Consider the following 23,446-nt stretch of genomic DNA (forward strand, 5'->3'; position numbering starts at 1 on the left):
GTCCACTTCTGTTTTGGTCCACAAAAGCATTAAATTCACCATGCCTGAGACAATAACGAACGTTGTGAAGAAGTTCTACAGTGAATACATGAACAATACACCTCAAAAATTGAAAATAATAGATGCATACCTGTTTTATATCCTGCTAACGGGAGGGTTCCAGTTTTTGTACTGTTTGCTGGTTGGAACTTTTCCTTTCAACAGCTTCCTCTCTGGTTTCATATCCTGTGTGGGGTCATTTGTCTTGGCAGGTGAGAATACACTCTATACGTTTTAATTTATGTCTGTTTAACATGACTTGTTGAGATTTTGGACAAGACAGTGGCTATGGTGGTGTCTTCATCACTGACACTGACTGTACTGTAATCATCTCCATCTTGGACATAGGCCCTAATTACTATTTGATACTTGGGGCAAGGCTGAAGGTTTCACTTTCTTCAGTGTCTAATTCTGCATCTCTTTTCAGTCTGCCTGAGAGTACAAGTCAACCCATCCAATAAAAATGATTTCCTCAGCATCAGTCCAGAAAGAGCATTTGCAGACTTCGTGTTCGCTCATGTGATTCTTCATCTCGTCATCATGAACTTCATTGGTTGAGCCACCTGAAGGTTTGTATTCAGTCTGTTTACTTATATCAATTTTCACAACCACAAGACAAACATTGACGCCATGTTATGCCCAATTTGAACTGACACTCAAAATATCCCTATTCTGTCTTACAGGACATCGATGCTGTCTACTTGAAGGAGATTGTGCTGCCATTTGGAACGAAGGACGTTTTATACTTAAGATTGAAGATCATGGAAATATCACAAACAGAAGGAATGGGGAACATTTTATAGAAAAAAAGCAATTTAAGATGTATTTATTGTGTATATGTCAAGTGGAAAAAAAGATTTGAAATGCATTCAATTTTGTGGTCTTGTTTATTCTATTAGTAGCCTACACTTTAAAAGTTTTGTCACAGAGTATTTTATTGTTGACTATGACGACGAGAATACTGTCGAGCTGGTGATGTGATAGTCTCTAAGACGTCATGACAGTCTTGTGCAACCAAGCGATCTGGTGATGTGATAGTCTCTAAGACCACTCTGCCTTGACAATTCGGCATCCGTCTCCAACCAATCGAGCCAGTGATTGTCCCTAAGATGTCCTGGCATTGGATACCCAAGATGAAACCCTAAAAGCTGAGCTGTGCTAAATTCAGACATTAATATGTAATGAACAGAGAACAGTTATGGTGTAATCTTACATATTTATTCATAAAGAATATGAAGGAAACAAGTGTTATTTTCGTAACACTTCCGGACGATAATAAGATGAATACACTGACCGCAAATCAAACTGATGACTAAGAGATAAGGCAACACACATTCTTTGGGTTATGAATCTATCTATGCCAGATATTCAAATGGAAAAAGATTTAGATGGGAAAAAGTTAATCCTTTGAAATTTCTTGCATACCCTCGACAGCAGGGTGCCCCAAACTCAAAGAATAAGTGCAGCCATTATCTGAAGATAGATGATTGGTTGTTCTAACGATGCGCCGAGTGTTGCACTTGTGATAATATTACCTTAAAGATCTACGCCGTTCGTATACAGTACTTTGGTGGTTTACATGAATATGGCATACCACTAAACTAACCTGCAACAATTGCAGACTTGTTTCACGCACTGAGCTGATGTCCGAGGCCTTTATGATATAACACCAACACCACGCACGGACATTGTTAGAACAACCAGACACAACACATGTACAGCTTATAATGAAGCAGGCAGTTTTTCAAACATAGGGAGCATAGAATACAATAAGGAATCTCATAACATCATACCACCATTATCTCTCATCATGTTCTGTTTACCACGGCGAAATAATACCTCCCCCCCTTCTTTACGCCAATCTTCCCCCAAGCTATATCCTAGAGCAAGAATACAACTACTATCATAGCACATTATTTCACTAGTCCCCACCCCCAAATTGACAACAAAACCGGTAGGTTACCTCTCGTCCATTTTAAAAGGCAAACACGAAGTCTTGGACAAACAGGAATACACACTGTTAAACAGGATGAAATACATAGCTGAAGTACAAAAATATATATTAGCATTTAGATATGATGATATTCTATACAATTCACAATTTTCAAAAGACAAAATCATAAATTTTTTTGCTAGGCATACAATTTACATAAATTAAACCCAAATGAATTAAAATAATGAACACGCTCAAAAGTTCATGCTAAATTGTTTCATGTCATTTCATTTATGCGAAGAATTTTGGAACTTTCAAATTTAACCATCCGCAAATTTTTGAAAATGAGAACCAAGCTAAGCGAAGCACTAAACACTAATGATGATAGTTTGGAAAAGATGCATTGTTTGAATTCGAGGTATTTTATTTAATTAAATATAATGTTATCGTTACACTCAAGGAACCAAGTGCAATTTACGGCAGCAAGTAAGGATTAGATTAGAGATCTTATCTATACTTGATGGCAGTGACAACTGTTGTGCAAGAACCCCATCCTGGATCATTAGTAAGTAGTTGTGACCCAGTGACCTCAGTTGAACACAAACTAAACTTGCATAACAGCATTTCAATGAAAAGCCTATTGTAAAAACCTCTTTATTATCGTGAGCCTAAATGTAAGCAAACAACATCCTTTTCAGATTTTGTTTCCACTTTAGGCTGTCAAAATGAACAGTTTTACAGTATTTGCATCCAAATGATTAATAGCCACAGAATCTTACACAAGTTTTCCATTCAAACAATATTTCACTGTCAAACTTCAAACTGATACTACTTAATATGATAGAAAAGATGACAATTTCACTGTGTATTTGACATCAATCTGTCCTACATACTGTGTCGACACTATCTAGCGGGTCGAGGGGGTCTGTACATCTTACCTTTAATAGGCCTATGGGTATCAGACACGCCTGAACAAGCTAAATAGCATTTACACGGTGTCACTGATACAATTTTGTAACTTACATTTAAAATGAATACAAAACACTCTAGAAACATATGCAAAAGAAAATAATACTTTTTTGGAGACCATCCAAATTATCACAATGTTTTGCCTTATTCAAGACACAATGTCTCAGTACCACACTGTCCCTATTGGAACCAGTCTTAAGTATATACAAAAAAATTCCCCCCAAGTTTTTTACCAATGTAGCCAACATGAGCGTGAAAACCGTTCCAGCGACACCAGCAAGATGTTTTTGATATTCATGGATGGTCTCAAACTACAGGGCACATATATTGCCATTGAAAACTTAAGCAATCACAGCTTCATTTTAGAACTGGCTATCCTACACTATTGCATTCCTCAATTTGAAAACAGCACATCATCGTCAATACTCCGAAATAAAATTATAGTCTGATATCACCTATGCTCTAGGTTATCATCTGACTTTACACTTAAAAATGACTTAGTAGATCTCAGATGAGCAGCTCAATCAATGGTACAACATGGGCATTTCTGACCAGGACCCATTTATACATCTAAAGTCGTACTTCCACCTATCAAATCCCCGTGTCTTTTGCGCTTACACCTATGAATTGCCGTGTCTAAATAGACCCGTGTGTCAAATCCCCGTGTCTATTAGCCCCATCGAGCTCGATGGGGCTAATCGGGGGCTAATTTAGACTCGTGTTCAACACGGGTTTTTTGATAGGTGGAATCTGAATAGACACGGCAATTGCAAGTTCTAAGATCCGGCGACAGATGGCGCGGTGTAGTTGCCTCGGTATTGCGCCCCCTCCAACGGGAAAGAAACACAGGAGAGCTCCCTACCTACAGCGCACCTGTCGCCGGGGCTATTAACCATTATCTAACACAACTGATAGGTGTAAGTGCGCCGTGGGTTTTTTGACACACGGCGAAGACACGGGTCTTGAAAAAACACGGGGTTTTATGATAGGTGGAACTACGACTTAAGTGTAAAGTAAGGCAAGTTAAGACAAAGAGACCAGCCCAGAGTCTCACACCGACTTAGGGATTCAAACCAGGGATCTCGTTGTGTTGAAATATTATACATTGGCTACGTCATATGAGGTGCTGCCCTATTGAGAAATACAGACATTCATATCGACCGTTGGCTCAGAGTTACTCTGCTACCGCACTATTTTTCATTTTCATGACATTTTCAAATGCACTCCCTCTCAACTTTGAAAACTATGGTATATACATGTACAATGATGTCACAAAATACTTGCTTCTTAACAAAAACTCAGCAATCAAAGAAATATACATACTGGCACTGCTGTGACAGGACTAGTAAACGCTGTATATGCAAATATTTTCGCGAATCAAAACTGTCCCAAATTCTGAGACACCCCTTGTGCCACACTCAGCGATTTTGATACTGTTGTTGTTGTAATATTGACATCAATAACACATGAACGAGATTGTGTTGGAAAAAATGATGTTTGAACAATAAGCAGTAGGCATCATGGGCTATTTTTTGGGCTCTCTCAGATTGGTTTATTTCGTCTTGTTCAGATTGACCCCGCGAATTTGCAAAATACTGTCTTAAACAAATAATATTTTCTCGTGAAACGTTTTACGTATACAGCATTAAAGCCAAAGTTCATATGACAGAAACGACTCATTCATCATCTCTCCGGGCTAGCAATCGCTGCTGTGCTGCCCGGTAGGCCAGCTCCCTCTGGTTGAGAATGGGAGAACGACTTCCCCGGGAAACATTTGTGTTATCACAGTCCGACTCGCTATCACTATTTTCCACCTCATCTGACGAAAAGCACGTCAACTCTTTATTTGCCATCATGTACTTCCTGAAATGTCAAAAAAGATGGTCAGTTTAACAGACCACAACCCCATCGCATAAAAGATCCAAGAAAGAGAGTGACACCAAACTCAGACAAAAAATTAGACACATCATGTCTCTGTCGCACAATGCACTTGTCGTGGCACATTTTCATATTAAAAATACTTACTTCTTTGCGACTTCCAGCATCTCTTCTTTACGTTTTTGCAGCATATTTTCCCTTTCTTTTGGCGACTTGGAGAATCTGAATCCACTGCCAGAACCTTGCATTGGCTCATCGCTGCAAAAAGACGGAATTAGAAATTTAGGTACTTTAAACCGGGAGATATTCGTGGCCATTTAAGTTAGCGGTTTTGTGAAATTGCAATTTTGGAACTTCGAGATGAAACATGCAGTACCGGTGTATTCACATGGTGGACACTACAGACGACAGGATTCAATAAATTTGGGTGATGCAAAGCCAAAATTCTAGGTTAAGCCATCTGGTAATTTCCTTCACAGGTGTTATTCTGCGGGTAAAGACATGACCCAGCAAATGCCGCTGAAAGTAGAGGAACCTTCTCGTTTCACCATTTATAAAACGTGAAATCCGTTACATACCATTCATTCACTGTCTCCTCACTTTTTGATAAATCAGGGATATTATCATCTTCATAGAAGTTATTCATGATGAGATGCGACCTGTCTGAATTGCGACTGGTACTTTCATCTGAATGCGTTGATTCACTGTCCTGAAAGCGGGATTGAGAATATGAAGATGGATTCCATAAAGTTTCTGTAGATCGAAACTTTTCCCGAATTGTACAAAGCATGATCAATAAGTGTCAGCAATTGGGGGATGGGTGGTCACCAAAGACCAGTAAGAATCTTACCTCTTCATTTCCCTCATTGCTGGATGAATCTTCATAAACAGGCCTGTCCGTCGTGAGGGTGGTAAACGCACTTGTCTGAAATAAACAGAAGCAGGGTTGCATTTTTATGTTCTATTATGCAAATTGGCTCCACAAACTTGTCTGAGAGTTGGGGCTTTGAGCTTTGATAAGTTTTCTGATTGGCCTGAGCTACTGTTATCTACAATTCAAAAGTAATATAGTAAAAGGTTTAATTTGTGACAAAAATGAGGCCCAACAGCTTGAGGAATGCCAAACTATAAAACATAAATCAGATCAAAAATTACACTTAATTTACTTCAGGTCGGACACTTTCCCCATTTCCATAATCTATTCTCGACTCTTCAAAAAGAATTCTTACCGGTGGTGCGATCACCCTCCCCTCCAGGATATTCTCGATTGTCTGCTCGACAGAATTCGAAACTCGCAGATCCTCTTCCAGGACGCTCAGGGGCATATTGGGGAATACGCCCTGCACCTGCCGTGCCATGTGATCGAAATGTGAATTCTGATTGGTCGGAACAGGTTGGCGCTGTTGGTTAGCGAGTAATCGAGTATGCGTGACCTCCACTGAGAAACTAGGGAACCAACTGATGTACCTTGAGCCTTATAAAAAGGAGAGAATTTATTACAAATGATGCCTCTAGATGCAAGAGGACCCTCAGTTTTTATCCAACTTCTTCAATTCTCAACTATTGGAAAATAGCAAAGCAACACCAAAATAACATCTTGTGTTGATAATTTCAGGCTTCTAATGAGAAAATAAATCTTTTTTTTTTGGAAGTTTATTGGACTCAAGTTGGTCTACTCCTAAACTTACCATCAAAATGGAAGAAATGATTGGAAGTTTGATTGGCATTGCCATTGGCATTGACAGTGCCGTCCGGCTGCCCCGTATCAGCATCCCCAGCACCCCGCTCCGTTGGACCAGCTGTCTCCTCCTCCAGGGGGTCACTCAGAGACGTACGACACGTAGGACATGTCGTATCTTGCTCCAGCCATGAGCGCAAACATGAACTGAAAATGGTGAATATAATAACAAACCACTTTATATTACGCTTTATCCTGACATAGGTCTAAAAAGGGCTTTACAATAACTGACACTATTTATAAAGGTCACAACTTCGGCACTCCGGGATTTCAAATAGCATCTCAGTCCATTTGAGCGCGACCTGTGAAGAAGAAAGGGGTTCGAAGAAACAACCCTAGCATTGATTGAGACTCGATCGGGACACTGTAATGGAGAAAGTGAGACTTACTAATGAAATATATGTCCACAGGGGAGTTTCCTGGCTTGTTCCATTTTATCCCAGCAGATGGCACAATCGTCATCGGCTTCCAGGTCTTCAGCTGTAGCCATGGAAAATCTTTTCTCCATACTATTAACAACTCTGAGATAATTTTTATGTCGTTTGATTCTTCTTTGGAATTCATAGAACAAGTACCTCAGCTGCATACAGATAACGAGGCTGGCCATGCTCAGGAAGATGTTACCCCAGATCTGCAATATATAATATATGATTACACCTTTCCAGAAATGGGGCGCTGAGTGTCCGAAATAGTGATGTCATAAGGGGAAACTAGGCCTTATGGTGGAGGGACAAAGGAGATAGTCATGGTTGACCAACACACTTGAATGCCTTTGATGACGGACAAGGGGGAAAAAGTTAGTTCCAATGCAAGCCACCAATTTCGGGAAGCATGTATAACCCCCTCATTTTCATGAGCCTCATATCTTTGCAAGTCTTGCGTAAAGGGGCGAACATTACAAAAGACCATACGATTCAAGATGGAATCGGGACACCCTGTAAACTCAACAAGTGACTTACTAGCATATGAAGGTGGTGTGCAAAGTCCGTCAAAAGGGCCGCCAACTCGAACACTAATTCGGTGTAATAAATATAGAATCCGCGATTTTCCCATGTCCCTTCCAGGCTGATCTCCCACAGATGAGTGCCATACCTGCAGAACACAAAATATAACAAAACTGATTGAAATGAAACAATCTTTAAAGAGTAACTCGTGTCAAATTTCACCATATAATGTTTTAGCTGTTTTTGACAAATGACTACGTCACTTTCTCATAAATCGGGAAGGTTTTCGAATCGAAATGCACATTTTCGAGAAACTGATGGTTTAATCCCGCCCGGGTGGCTTGCTTCGATGCCGTTTTCGTTGATGACGTCACAACATGAACATTTTCGCGGTCGCGGTGGTTTACATTCAGCGATTTTATAATAAATCTAATCAAAAATGGAAAATTTGAGCTTTACATTTGTGATCAACAATTAAAAACGGACGTATTTCCGCAAAGTTGTAAATCACATCATAGTATCACTTTAAGGGCTATTTAGATATTTGATTATATTTTTAAAGGACTTGTAAAGAATTTTCAATTATCATCATCATCATTATTAGCAGCATCCCATCGGGTTTTGGCCTCCTCATAGTGTATATATCACTATAAGTTATATTTGAGGGCAGACAAGACAAGTGCCTTAGACAAAACATCAGTGTACATGTAAATTTTAAATAAAGCCGTTGTCTTTAAAAGTTCAGCCCAATCAGTTTTAGCCAAGTCAGTCATAATACATCAATCACACACATCATGAATAGCTTAAAATGACAACTGATATCAGTCTCAGAGAGTCAGAAGATACAGAAATAATCTGATGAGCTATTTGAAAAATGACTGTTGTTATTTCCAAACAGACTGAACAGCCTCGGGGCACAACTGTCAATGTACACGTGTGCTTTAAATCATCTCAACTCATCTTTGTCCAAACACCAGTACACTAGCTGTCCTATTGATTTCTGTTAAAATGTGCAAGTGACATTTGCCAACTTTGCATGAATCGCCTTCAAGTTGTGTTGAATTTCACTTCGTTTTCATGTTGGTAAAATAATTCTAATACAATAACAACGATTTTGAATGCAATGTAATAAATGTAAGTCACACGAACATGTACATCGTAATTCAAAAACAAATCAGACAATTCTACATAACATAACAAATAAAATTTCACAAGCATTATAGCTTGCTTCAAGATGAAGAGTTTTTATATCACTCTCATTTTCACTATTCACAATAATAAAACCCAATCAAACCTAAACTTTACAATTTAAGCCTAATCTAATAAATATATGCAGCTGTTCTATCTGCTTTGACCATATATTGACCAGTCTAGACTTCCCTGTGAACAATTGTTCTCGAAAACCGATTACAGAAAAAGACAATGATTGATTGAGGTCACAGCCGGCAGATAAAGACAATGATAGAGGTCACAGGTGTCACAGCCGGAATTCAGAAGTCTCAACAAGCATTCATCAGAGGTCTCAACAAGCGTCACACTCCCTCTTGATTTGGCCAATCAGAATATCAACACATGAATCGCAACAAGGTGTTTGATGTTTGTCAGAGTAGAGGTCAGTTTGGAGTGACACTTCCTCTGTGCTTCCAACATGAGACGTCATCCCTCGTTGGGGTCAAGTTTATTCACACAAAAATGAAAATCCAATACGACAACATATCACCATGAAGGGGGAAATAGGGGATAATTCCAAGAACACATACCTTGTTATGACGTAAGTTGTGCTGATGATTAACAGGATACACTGAAAAAAAAGAAAGAGAACAAAATTAATGACATACAGTGTAAAATAAAGAGGCCAAATTTCACTGGAAGTACAGTTGTCAGTGCATGGAACCCCTCTTATTGGACAACTGTCCACAAAAGGACACGCTCACTAAGAAGGACACAGGTTTTTGTCCCAAAGCCGTCATTTCCATTCATTCAACTGTATGTAATCAGGACAACTCCATTTACCAGGTCAGTCCCAAGGGTGACCTTATAGAAGTACTTTTATGTAAGAATTCGAGTTAGTTACATATAAACTGCTGTTTTCACCTTAAGTCATCTTCTTTTTGGTCATGAACTTGTAATGATAATCATGACACATTTATCATTATAATCATTATAATAATTACAATATATTTTATAAGTTTATTATCAGGCCACATGTCTGTAATCACCTATGCCTCCAGCTACAACATCTATACGTACAGCTACACAGCCAGGTAATAATTTCCACCATGAAAAACAACAACAGGCCCATCAATATTATTGCTACAAGGCCTTTCGAACCCAGCTGGCTGATATCTAGGCATGATCTATTAAACTGAATAGGCCTATACAAATGCAAATGTGTATGCGTATAGCCTGCAGGTTGTCACATAAACTTGCATATGATATTAAAATCATCATCATGAAAAAATACTGGTAGTAAAATCTGCACATCAGTCATTAGGCATGCCAGGATTTACATGAGGATTGTTTTGGAGGAACCATTTCACTCAGGAGGGGCAGTAGTCACAAAAAGCCAGCTTTGATGAGAAAACAAACACATTTCTAAGAGCTAAGTTTGCTGATGCCTGCACAGTACCATCAACTCCCTTGATTGGTGGTACATTCTGTCGTGATTGATGGTACATTCTGTCGCCACAACCCTTTACAATGACGTCAATGTGGCAGAAATGGAAAAGAACCAGTAACATGGTATCTAGAATCCTCACCTCAGCGACCATGAACGCAAACGTGTTGAATCCGGTCTGCAGGCCAACATAAGTACAAACCAAGATAAGGAACGAACACGACAACAGTATCACTGCGAGCAACGCTAGGACTCGGATGTGGGTCCACTTGGGGGTGGTCGGCGAGAATGAGAGCTGTAAAGAAGGAAAATTATTTAGGCAAAGTTCTCAAGGAGTAGGACAATGTATGTTTGATCAAGTTATCGCAAGACAACATCCAATCTAAGTTGGAAGTTTCTTCAATCATGTCATGCTATTGTCTAACAGTGTAACCCATCTTCTAAATTCACCAACATGTATTAGTATTATGACAATGACTTACATATTCAAAGCGGTCCTTGCAGAGTTGAGTGAGTAAGTGAAGGAACCCTAAGACGGAGAACCAGCCGCACCACATGACAACCTCATCCATGTTTTGAACATTCATCACTCCGAAGATGAAGATGAACTTATAAAACACAAAGTTCCAAAATTTGTCCCGGATGTGCTGTAACACAGAAATATATTTATGATCATATTTATGATAATAGTTTTAACTGAATTTTTACATTGGACTAAATAATTGATAATTTTCCTTATGCCAAAAGCAACACAACCGCAATGAGGGGCTTACCTGTTGTTCACTGACTCTCAATTCTCCGAACACCATATTTTGTATAGTCTTCCCGACCAAAATCAGACCGCAGTATGCCATGTTTATCAATGTCTGAAATAATCAATAAGAAAATTGATGATAGATATTATCAACTTGTAAGACATGAAATTAACACGAGATAGACATTCATACATGTTATGTTAATAATTCCCTTCAAAAAGTGGCGATATAATGCACAATCTTCTCACGAGGTGGCAATACAATATCGCGCAATGTTAGTTGGAGGTGCCATCGAGACTGAGTGAGACACTGAGAGCCACCGACAAAAACTCATCAGTTGCAAACTAACACGACTTAAGAGTCTGTGTTATCACATTACCACGCGTTCTTTTGTTTCTCGTGGCTATATTTAGATTTGATTTGATCTGAATGGCAGTGTCTGCCCGTTACGATGTCAACTATGAAAATCTGACAGCTCTTCTATCACAGTATCTGTGCTGCGCCAATTATTAACACTCACCCAAACACACCAAGTTTCCTGGATCAATATTTGGAATACATCAAATAAATAATGATCCCATTTTTGGAAAATATTCACCGCACTGTCATTGTGAGTGTCAGGATCCTGACCAGTATCAGTGATATTTTGAGCCTGTTCATAATTTTCAAAAACAGCTTGATGTGCAAAGAAGACAGCACAAATCAGGAGGCCAACACTGAAAGTTGTGTATGTTTGCAAACTTGGAAGGGGCAGTCTTTCCAGCAGAACTACTGGCATGATGACGATCGGTGCGAAATCCAGATTAATTGAATATAATCCCTGTGATATAGACAAAGACAATTCCGTGTTGATTGCCAATATTATCCACTACGATCGAGGAAAACACTGTTTATTTTCACTAGATTTTCTGAACTGGTTTCATCATTTGTAAACATGGCGTGACCGAAGAACATACAAACTTGTCGGCGTGTGACTGCGCTGTTGCAAAGTAATGCACATAGCCAAAGTCAGTTTTACTAAGTATTCGTTCATTAAATTGATAACATGTCACAGACTACTAGAACCGTATAATTATACTTTTAAAAAGAGTTTCATAACTATGTGTTTTCCAATTTCCCAAAATGCGTATTGATTAAGAAAACCTAAAAAGTAGTTTTTCTCGTCTCGTCTCGCGCACTTCGGCGGTATTTACAAAAGTTGACCTGCTTTGAAAAAAGTGACAATAATGTCATTTTCAGGCAGTTCTACGCCAACTTTAAAATCCACACCAGGTTATGCTGAAGGTTACTTCAACATAGATGATATTCTTGCATCACAGGAACGAGTTCCATGTAAATTTCAGCTCCCAGTGTATGGTTTAGGTAGGTTTTTTATGAATATTTGTTTACCATGACTAGGCCTACAGGCTGTCCCAAAAAAGGGGAAACGATTAGGATGTCCAATCATCAGTGGTCATCAGTGACAATTCTGTCAATCTGTTGCTGTTAATCAAAGCAGGGAGTGGACCTGATGCTTGGCCTGTGGTTCCTTTTAATTTCACTCATATAAGTTTTTTAATCCAAACTCTACTTTCTTTTCTAGGTTTTATTGATCCTAGTTCAGATGGAAAAGACATCTTGCCAGGTACGAAAATGGAGTGTCCATTTTGGTTGGCGAAGGCGCTGTGTAGTCGCAAGCGACGTATTGTCTCCGTGGAGATTCCTAAACAGTACCGTGAAGGATACAGAGAAATTCTAAAAGCTGATGCAAACGTCGTTGATCTTCACAAACTTGGTCCACACTTCTATACCTTTGGAACCCAGCTGCTCAGTTTTGATCACACAGAGTCGACTGATATTGCGAAGTCACTGTTACAGGTTGGTTTATTTCTTCTTTGACAAGCAAATTTAGGTAATTTGTCTTTCGTTTTTTATTTTGCTTGTAAATACTGCCACCTGGGGAAATCATTGTAGTGATGAAAATAACTTTCTCCTGCTGAAGACTTACATGCTTTTGTCTTTTCACTTTCAGACATTTCAAGATCGGTTCAGAAAAATCATGGATTCCTCGCAGAATGCATATTATAAAGACGCCAATGAGCTTGTGTCAAAACTTGATGAAAAGGAACGGGAACTTTTCAAAGCAGGACAACAGGGTCTCAGTGACTTTCAGCGTTGGGAGACAAGACTTTCTGAAAAACTTGTGACTTCTCAAATGGTAGCCAAACACAGGAAAAGGAAAAGGGCTGCTATGGAAACATCATAATTTTATACAGACGATTGGTGTCCAACAAAGTGACATATTTCAATGTACCAGTATCAAGGTGTCTAACTCAACTGTAAATAAAATGTAAAATCCAACAAGTAAATTATCTGAGGTTTGTTATTATTGTGGAACTTTCTATTCTGTATTCATTGAATATAATAATAATTTATTGTAAAAAACCTCCAAATAAGGAGCAGACAACACAAATATGCAATAAAAATCATACACAGAGAACGAATAAAAAAGCGATCAAAAGGGTGAAAGTAAAAGCTTCAATAGTTTATGGCGAGTCTCACCGACAATCGTGCGTGAGGAAATCTATTCTGGTTGTGAAAATGTCTTGTTAGCTTTGCTGTGATTGAACATTGGTTGTATCTTTGCCTCTGCATTCCCAAGGTTGTTATAGCGTCTCATTACCCCAACCTGCGATTGCAGAACTGGCTCTGACACTTCCTCCAATCTTGGGATGGTTGGTTGATCCAGTGGCAATTTCGATCAAGTTTCTCTTTGAGCAGGTCTGCATTGTTGATGATGCTCATTGAGATCTTCTTTTCACTTTTGTGCATTGTTGCATCTGAATATTCTATTGCCTATCTACTGGACCAGCTGGATCTGGGACACTTTGAGGTATCATTATTTAGGTTATCAACTGTCATTACAAGTGACTTATTGGAGCAACTAGCTGGGGAGAGTGACTCAACCAGTAACTTGATTACAGCGCCACCACTCGGGGCCTAATGGTATTAACCTATGCTGCCATCTGTCCGAAGGAATTGGAACTAATCAGAAAGGTCAGCAGGTGCGCGTGACGTTCTTCCCAATTCACCCCAAAGCTGATGACGTTTTGCACAGCGCGCGCGCTGAGATAAACACAAAAGCTAAAAAACTTCAAACACTTTTCGAAATAAACATGGAAATCGCCAACAAAATCCAGAAAGATGTGTGTGAGAAGATAAGAAAATACACATGGCAGGTTCAAGAGGTAAATTGATGTTGCAAATGTGGGAAAAAATTCAGTAAACCGATGATCCGACTTGCTGTTTCCCTCTTCTGAACTTTCCATGACCATGTTATGTAATATGATGTATTGTAATTGTACGATAATACATTGCTTGCTTGAATATATCACATCCTTCCTGTTGTCAGTGTCGCCTGTGTATGTGTTGGAAGCGGACCTATGACTCTCCTATCTAGCCCAAGTTTAAGCTGGCTCCAGTCGATCGAGGCTGACATCAAAATAAGATTTATTCCAGCCAATGGCAATGCCTAATGTGTGTTTAATAAACAGTAATTTTGTTTTGTACTTCCAGGCATATGATTGCACTGTTGTATATCAAGACCTGCCATGCACTGGTCTATCAGTGACTTTGAGTATGGAGGACGACAAGTACTTTTCAGTAATACCTGCTGTTTTAAATACTGCTGCGCTGTTAGCGGATTCCCAAACAGGAGTGTGAGTATTTTGATGGATAGTAGTCCCCTATTATATTCCTCGGGCAAGGGATTCAGCTAGAGGTTTAAGTTCGACTCCTACAATTCACACACAAATGTGTGATATAAACGGCAAAGTAAAAAAAAAATGGTCAAAAGTTAAATTTGCATCAGATCGTTTAGCAAGGCACGGCATAAAATTTAAATTCTTCTAATATCTTGCCAACTCGCTGCCACATGTATTATCATCATTTTCTTTGTTGCCTTTTCAGTGGTGTTGAGGCCACCCAGAGAGATGTCGACTTTATCCGCATCTTGATTCTCGATTGTGTTCTCCAGTGCCTTGACCATACAAGTTCAGAATCAAACACATTAGATGAAACAGTAGTTAGTATAGTTTTCTATCAAAGGACCTCACTTGAGCATTTTGAAGAAAAGTCAGGAATTTAACCAAGGGTGGACTACGTCTGCCAGGAAGGGTCCATGAGAAGGGCCTAGAATATTCTTAAAACTCCTCAGATACCTGCTATGCTAAAGAACCTGGACTCAAGATTAAAAATACAGTCTGTCGATCAGTTTTAATGAATAAACATTAAATGGAATCATTTTATATATTATTTGCAGATCAAATCGTACATCCTGAATGTCAGCAGGTTTCGGACCTTAGAGAGATGGGTTGATGCACCATCAAGGTGAGTTGCATAGGGGTTGCATAGTCCAGTGGTTGGCCTAGTTGCAGCCCTAACATGCTGGGTTCCTGACCCGACTCTGACTTCATTTGTGGCAGTGGGTTAGTCACTTTAGCTTGTTGATTGCCATCTCCTTTGGATTAGATGCCTGTGGTCTCTGCACCTTTCAAAAAGGGAGGAGTACCCCTTAAATTCCCACCAATGTTTGCAATGAAAAGTCAACTTCCCTCAGTTGAACACTAAGGATAGGAACTTACTTCAGCTTCAATTTATTGTTCTGTCCCGGTTTCAAAAGCTTGTGTTTTCTGCACATTTCAGGTCAGGAAAGGAACAGATGAATTTCCTGCCAGATCCTCAAGCGCCTGTGAAAAATTGTGCTGAAATAGACTTGGGCAAACACATGAAAAGTTCTACCAAGACAGACTTGACCCAACCCAGCACAAGACGTCGGGACAGGGTTTCAGATAAAAATGTTGGCTCTGATCATGAAACTGATGATTTTATGGATTGTGGTAAAAACACTGTTGGCACTGATCAGGAAGGTGATTTTTGTGGCACTGCTTGTTCTAATTCATTAGTTGAGAAAAGCGCAAGTCGGACGGCTGTCCCTGAGCATGAGAGTGGTGAAGAAAAGAGGAGAAATTGTCAGGACGCTTTGGTTGGGCAGTCCAAAAGAAAAAAAGCAAGGCAAGAGAGTTGTATTAAAAGACTGAGTGCTTCCCAGGAACTCGGTCAGATGTCCAGTAATCGAAGCAGGCGGTCAGCAGAGTCCTGGTCAACTCCTCGTCGAAACAAGCAAAGCGGAACTGCAACCTCTAGTGCCAGTTCATTCTCAAACGAGCATCATCCTGTATCGGATTCCCTGATGAACTACAAGGGTGAAAAGTGGCTAGATTATGTCAGGAAAAAATTCCCTGCGCTGTCTGAATGTCATGTTATGAAGTTGGCTGATGCATTCACAGACGAAATTGAAAGAATGCGGAATGCAAGAAGAGGTAAGAGCTCTCCCCATACTATTCAGAAGTGGTCGCGACAATGAGAGTAATGAGATAAATCTCCAAATATCATTGTAAATGAGAATTTTTTTCACAGAAATTTTTGCACAGAGGTACACTCTTAAACAAGCGGCAATAGTTTGTTACTGCTAAAAGGTTGCTGGAGAGCCTGGGGTAAGGGTAAAGCTGGATGATGGCCTCTAACGTTGTTGATATCAGGCTATCAACTCGAAACCATTTCCTAATCTCCTGACCTGTTCTCTTTTCAGGTAATAAATTTACTGCTTTCATAAAGAAAACAGAGAGAACTTCTGAGAAAGGCAACAATCCAGCTGTGGTCCGTGGAAAAAGTATCCCCAGTGGCGTTGCAAGGGAGTTATCTGAGGCTTCACCATTGCCTGTGAGGAGGAAGCAGGGAAGTAGTCAGAAATCAAAAACTAGGCAAACAAGGTCAAATACGAGTTGGAAAACGGGGAGACTTGATACAGATGGAGACAGAGATGTTGTAATTTCATGTCCAGAAAAAGTTGTGACCACGACCTCTGAATATACTTTGAAGAGATTGTCAGTCTCGATTCCTCGGCTGAGGATTGCTCGAGACGACACAATGCCACAAAGCACGACTGTTAATTCTGATGATGGCAATGTTGCTGGACAGAATGGGGTTAATCGTGATAATCAAGTAAAAGGGAAGGATAAAGCAACGCCTTCTGTTAGTCATGCAGTGAAAGTAGGAACTGTTGAGGCAGGCATAAATGCTAATAATAGGGACATTTCTGCAGCAGAAAACGATGAAGAGGTTGATAAAACGTTAGACAGTTGGCAAGCCCAAGTCAATGCAGCGAAATGCCCTGGGATTGAAGCATCAATCTTGAGCACAAGAAATAAAAATGTTGCAGGTCCCATGAGTGACTCTAACACTTGCGGGACAGTACCCAAGACAAAGGCGCTGTCTCTCTTCAAAGAACCCAATTCACGTCGAGAGCGTGTCCGATTCAGGAAGTTCTGCGGCCTTATTGATGCCATAATGGTGAATTCGCCGATGGAACAAATATTAACTGGGTCTCTTGCAAAGTCGGGCATGCCTCTCGGTGAAATGGAAGATCTTCACACCCGCCCTGGGGACCAGCAAACCGGTGCAAGTCATTCGGTGCAGGATTCCTCATATGGTAGTGATATGTTCGATACATTCCTCGACAACTTATCCCCCGCAACAATGGAGAGAGCATGTCGTGTCCCATTGGTTGAGGATAAAAGTGGAAATGCAGTTTATAAGGAGTGTCGCGTGACACTTGTTGACATTTATAAATGTATTGGGTCGGCTGAAGATGTTAATGAAAACATCGCTGTTAAAAACATTGATGCTTGCAAAAATTTGACAGATGAGTCGCTGCTGCTTGCTGACCCCAGCCCCGATGTGCAGGTCACACCGTCAAAGGGAAGTCTTTCTCAGTTACAAAGGATTGTGAGGCAGTTGGAGAAATGCGAAAGTGTTGAAATAAAATTGCCACCGAATGAAGAAGCAGTTGTTGACACTTCCGAATCAGATCAGACGTCTTCTGTTCATGTCAGCGTAAGGCCATCAAACGATGATACTGGTCTTGTGCAGTTTAAGGAAAAATCTGATGTTGTCAAGTCTAAGGATGATGCTGGTATTGGGCAAGGAAAGGATGATGGTGTTGTTGTGCAGTCCAAGGACAATGCTGGTGTTGTGCAGTCCAAGGACAATGCTGGTGTTGTGCAGTCCAAGGACAATGCTGGTGTTGTGCAGTCCAAGGACAATGCTGGTGTTGTGCAGTCAAAGGGCAATGGTGGTGTTGTGCAGTCTGAGGATGATGCTGATGTTATGAGACCAACAAACAATGGTGTTGGGTCGTCAAGGGGTGATAATGGTGTTGGGTCGTCAAGGGGTGATAATGGTGTTATATTGAAGGACAACAGTGTTGTAGTTTCAAAGCATGATTCTGCTGTTATGCAATCAACGAAAAATGCTTGCGTTGAAATAGTTGACAAATTACCTGTAAAGACAAGTGATGCAGTTTCCAAATCGACAGTAGATGTTGGTGTTGATGATACGCAGTCGGACAAAGATGCAGGTGTTGATGATGTGGTTGGAGAATCCCGAAGGGTTAGTCCGGAAATCCTCATTGTGGATTCAAAGAACTCTAGGACAGTGGACAGTGATGAAAGACTGTCATATGGGGGCACTGGTATTGACAGGGATGTTACACAGATAAAGACACAAGCTGATGTTGACATGGAAGAACTGGTTCCATCAACGAGTGACGAAGAAGAAGACGAGGTCGGAACTCAGATGCCACTGTCCTGGAACCCTGCTGTCAGAAAAGACATGGCGATAACTGATCAGGACTCTAAAAACTGGGCAGACGCTGAAGAGAGTATTGCAGAATCTGCCCAAAACGGTTCGAAAGTCATGAAGGAGGTCGCAATGTGTGAATCTCATTCCAAAGAAAACAATGAAGAAGCTCAGAGTGTTGTGATTTTAGACAAGGATTCTGAGCATAGTTCTGTCTGCATCATTTCTCGATCTGGTTCAGTTGACAATGATTTGTCATTAAGTGTAGATGACAAAGATGATACAAGTTGTCCTGGAGGTGGGCCATTGAAAAGGCTTGATGTAGCTCAAAAAGCCAACAGATCTTTGAGTGTTGAAATAATAGAGAAGGGTGTTATGGGTGGCTCTGGGGCTCTTGTGTCAAGCGGGTCTGCCTCGGCCGAAAACATTGACAGATCTTTAAGCGTTGAAATTATAGATAAGGCTTCTGGGTGTGGCTCTAGTAATGTTCAGTCCAGTTGGTCAGGTGTGGCAGAAAAAAGTGAGTCTGGTACGAGCACCCAGCCTCCCAGTGGCAGTGTCACCAACAGTTCATCAGAAAATCACTCGCAACCAAATAATGCTAGGGCAATACCAGATCTTAAACGAGGTCATCAGGCAACATCCTATGTTCGTCAGTTTTTTGCGTTTGTGCACAAAAAACCTAACCCCTTTAGTGGTGTGAACTTTGGTTACAGTCCTTTGTTAAGTAGTACACAGAAGGAAGATGTGTTTATCAAAGAGTCCATTGTAGACATCAGCACCCTTGAGTTACCTAGTCAGATTGTTCCCGATTCCCAACAAGGGAGGATCAGCCATATTTTGGAGACTCAAAATCAGAGTGGAGGGAGTAGCTCTTTGTTTAGTTCTGCCAGTGGAGCGTCATGTCCCATCTTAGGTGCTGGTGGTGAAATAAGAGATGCTGAAGAAGAAGGTGATAAGTTGATGGATGCTTCTGGTGATAAAACGACAGACGCTGGCACGGAAAGTGGAAATACTCAGTCGAGTTTAAAATCTGATCAAATAAACTCTGTGGCTCGTAGGTACACAGACACTCACATAGATGATGTGAATGAAGTGACACGTTTGGGGAGATTATCGCATCCTGGAAGTAATCAAAACTTTGTTGACGAAGTAAATTCTGTGGAATCGTTTGTCTGCGCTGGGTTTACTGGGATTGCCGAAGAGGATCATGGGCTTGATGATTCTCTTGAGTTGGCATCTGCTGGTCAAGAAGTTTGTCCAGGCCTTTCTGGCATCGCAGAAGAGGGTAATTTGATGGGCGATTGTAAAGAGTTTCCCTCAACTAGTCAGGATGCTGATGTCTCTGGTCAGTCGGAAGATAGTTCTCCCAAAGAACCAAGACTCTGTCGTAGAAGTGCACTTGGTCAGTCATGCAGTCAGGACGCCGATATAGAAAGTGATAATGAGACTCAGGTGTCACCACAAAAACAAAAGTCAAGGACTGCTCCTGTCAGTTCTGGTGTTGTTGGGACATCTTCACTAAAGAGGCCAAGACTAAGGCCTAGAAAGAGTCAACTTGATTCAAATTATCCAGTAGCTGCCGTTAGTGTTAAGGCTGTTGGGCCACCATCGCCGAAAATTCTAAGAGGACGCAGAAGGAGGACTTGGGCTCCTGAAAAAACACATTCACGGGTTATAAGACCAAAAAAACCACAGATATCACCTTCACCAAAAAGGCCTGTAGGAAGACCAAGGAATACACAGAAACCCCTCACAATTAGAGCACTGCTCAAAATTAAAGAACAACATGATAAACTACGAGCGAAGAGTCCTGAACATTCTCAAGGTCACATTGCAGCTGGAAATGTTTCTGAGAATGAACGAAAGATTTTAAGGGTCCAAGGTAATCAGAGTCCTTTTTCCGATGAAGATATCTTTGCCCCTCATCCAAGCCCCAGGAAAATGGTTTGCCTGGAGAGTCAAGGCTTTACTGTTGACGTTGAAGAGTTGAGGTTGAATGAGTATAGTAGGTCAAGTGTTGGAAAAATGTGTGACAGGGCTTTGGCTGGTCCGGAGTCTAAAGATCAGGATGTGGGGAATAATAATGAGATAGGTGAAAGTCAAGGTTTTGAGGTTGATTTTGGCCAGGATTCAAATGGGATGGACGGCAGTGGTAATGGTATTGCCGGTATTCACGCTAGTCAGGGTTTTGATGTCAATTTCCATGACCATAGTCTATAGTAAGAGACCCTTACACAGGTTTGATGCTCTGACCTTGGACCGGTTTTGACCAATTCAGTCTTTCTCAAGGAGTATCGGAATAAAAAATATCTGCCTCCATAGCCCCAAATGATGCGGACATAACATCTACCAACTTGCATCTACCAATAGAATTGTTTGAAATTGTAATAAGTTGGAAATTCATGGTTATTTATTGTTTGAAAATAAAGTTTGTGTTATTTGCCATCCTCAAGAAATCGATCATGGGCATTTGGTTTTGAATGTTAAATTTACTATTTTGAGGAAAGCGGAAGTATTTGTTGGCTTCACTGACTGCAGGAGAACATTGACCCCTACTTTCAACTTGATGGTAATTTGCATGAATGTAGGTGACCATTTGTGTCACTGTCAATTAATGTTCTGCTCAGAATTCATCGTTGCAGTCTTGGCATTAAGAGTTTGTAAGATGAGTGTGGTTAACTGAGTTGATTGAAGGAAATTCTCGGCAGGAACTCTGTAACAAACTGTTGTGATGGCAATCAATCCTCCTTGCTTCTCCTTAAAATATATTGACAAATGTAATCTTTACTAATTTACATTCGTTTTGTCTCTATTAAAGTTTGAATGTTATACATGTGTAGTTTTCGTTTACATCTGAGTTGGTGAGAACCAGAGTCTATGACTAACTAAAGTCTTAGTTCCACCTATCCAAAATCGCCGTTTTTTCGACACCCGTGTCTTCGCCGTGTGTAAGAAAAACCCGGCGAGCGCTTCCACCAATAAAATCAGCATAAGATATTGTTAGTCGATCCGCCGTGTCAAACCCGTGTTTAAATTAGCCCCATCGAGCTCGATGGGGCCAATAGACACGGGGTTTTCACACACTGGTCTATTTAAGGACGGCAATTCAAAGGCTAATAGACACGGGGTTTTCACGCACTGGTCTATTTTTGCACGGCAATTCAAAGGCTAGTAGACACGGGGTTTTCACACACTGGTCTAAGCACGGCAATTCAAAGGTGGAAGCGCAAAAAACACGGGGTGGAAGCGCAACTTAAGTGACTCTGACAAAGGCTTATTTAGCTTCACCCATTAACTCATAGATGGCAGCTCTCCACTTTCCTTTTCTACTTTTGCATGAAAATATCAGAAGTTGAGGACCCCCGCTGACCCATTTTTGTATGTCACTTAATCGACTCTGGTTCTCACCACCTCGGCTGTGAGTTATTGAACCCCTGCCGTGAAAGACCCTGTGTCCCGAATAGATCCCCAGTGGTAGTGACCAATCTAGATAGAAGTTCACATACATACATTACCTGTCCCTGATGGAGCCAATTGACCTGAACAATGTGTTCTAAGGCTTGAGGAACTCCGTTATAATGGTCGTAGTCTCGTGTCTCTTTTTGAGAAAGCACATCTAATCCCATCTCATTTCGAGACGGAGACTTGGCATTGAGCGAACTCGTTGACTTTAGTTTCTGCGACATTTGAGTCTCGTGATCACTATCTATCGGCGTCCTGACTACAAGGTTGACAACGTTCACTCCTAACTCAGAGGCTGGTTACTCTAACGACGGAGACACCATGAAATGATTTGGCCAGAAGCTGAGCCCACGACCTCAAGATCATGATGCTGATACGCTATCCACTGCCCCCACTCCTTGCATCTCTATTACGCGCACGGAGAAAATCCCATTGCTCTCTCAAATCATTGAGTAACCGAAGATATTTGAGCATATGTTTAACGTTTCTATCCATCTATATCGGCGACATCACCACAGATATTACAGTGAGAGGTTCCATTGTACGCTCTTCAAGCAGGGGATAGCCTCGACGAAAAGGTTCCTGTCTCCACATAAGACCTATTCATGTCAATTGACCTCCTAATGCACACCCATTTCTGATTGTGACTTTGTCTCCCGAAAATGGAAAATTGGGGACATCTCGCCTCTTATAATTATGGTGGCAGTAACGAAAGCGCCCCACGAACAGGCGATTTGGAAGAATGCTAAGAAGATACAACATTTAGCTAGAAAACATGCCAGTCATCAGGCAAGGTTGCCTGGACAACCACCTATTCGACCACCTTATATTGGATATTGATCGCACTCTTGCTGTAAACCGTGTTATTTCTGAAGATAAGTTTGCGGACATAAGCGCGGAGGTCCTTGTTGACTTCAACGATATGATTTACCAATTTTATCTGACAATTCGATACACTAGTTGACAATAGGTAAGATTCAGCGTGATATCGCAAATTCAGTCTTACGGACGATTTACCGTCCTATGGACGGCCCTCGCCTATGATATGAACAAGAAAAGCCAATGCTAGCAAGTCAGGCCTCAATGGACCAGAGCCGGGCGTTTAGTGGATGCTCTCGGTATGGTATTTTAATTTGCAACTGAATCTTGTGGACGACATTGCGTCCACAGGACGACACAGTCTAAGAGGACCAACGGCCCGGCCCGCCCTCTGCACATTCTCGTAGACGCGGCTGCACAACCTCTCGTGTGCACTCTCGACCACTGCACGAAACCCGAGCAGCTTAGCGAATGTCTCAAGATGTCGGGTCCGCACGGGAATCCTAACGCTGAACAACTCCCGATCGATTCCTCACCGCATGTTCAGGCGTTTTCCATAATGGGTGCTTTCTAACTGTCCTATTTTACGGTCCCTCATCCGTACGGATATCC

At 40.9% G+C, this 23,446-nt stretch overlaps 2 protein-coding genes across 2 annotated transcripts; one reads left to right on the forward strand and one right to left on the reverse strand.

Moving 5' to 3' along the window:
- Positions 1-1,241: 1,241 nt before the first annotated feature.
- On the reverse strand, positions 1,242-11,815 carry LOC135495529 (E3 ubiquitin-protein ligase AMFR-like). The gene is made up of 13 exons (XM_064784275.1): positions 11,394-11,815; positions 10,892-10,984; positions 10,601-10,765; positions 10,261-10,413; positions 9,262-9,302; positions 7,517-7,649; positions 6,947-7,188; positions 6,508-6,704; positions 6,049-6,293; positions 5,670-5,744; positions 5,398-5,528; positions 4,967-5,077; positions 1,242-4,804 (listed from the first exon to the last, which is right to left on the reverse strand). Exons 1-13 carry the CDS (start codon positions 11,649-11,651, stop codon positions 4,618-4,620), a joined length of 2,031 nt encoding a protein of 676 aa, XP_064640345.1. The 5' UTR covers positions 11,652-11,815; the 3' UTR covers positions 1,242-4,617.
- Positions 11,816-12,059: 244 nt separating this feature from the next.
- LOC135496104 (DNA replication complex GINS protein PSF3-like) lies at positions 12,060-13,595 on the forward strand. The gene is made up of 3 exons (XM_064785239.1): positions 12,060-12,235; positions 12,456-12,730; positions 12,885-13,595. The coding sequence occupies exons 1-3, from the start codon at positions 12,100-12,102 to the stop codon at positions 13,116-13,118; spliced, it is 645 nt and encodes a 214-aa protein (XP_064641309.1). The 5' UTR covers positions 12,060-12,099; the 3' UTR covers positions 13,119-13,595.
- The last annotated feature ends 9,851 nt before the right edge of the window (positions 13,596-23,446 follow it).

The sequence above is a fragment of the Lineus longissimus genome, chromosome 11 (genome assembly GCF_910592395.1).
Source record: "Lineus longissimus chromosome 11, tnLinLong1.2, whole genome shotgun sequence".
In the NCBI taxonomy this organism is placed as follows: Eukaryota; Metazoa; Nemertea; class Pilidiophora; order Heteronemertea; family Lineidae; genus Lineus; species Lineus longissimus.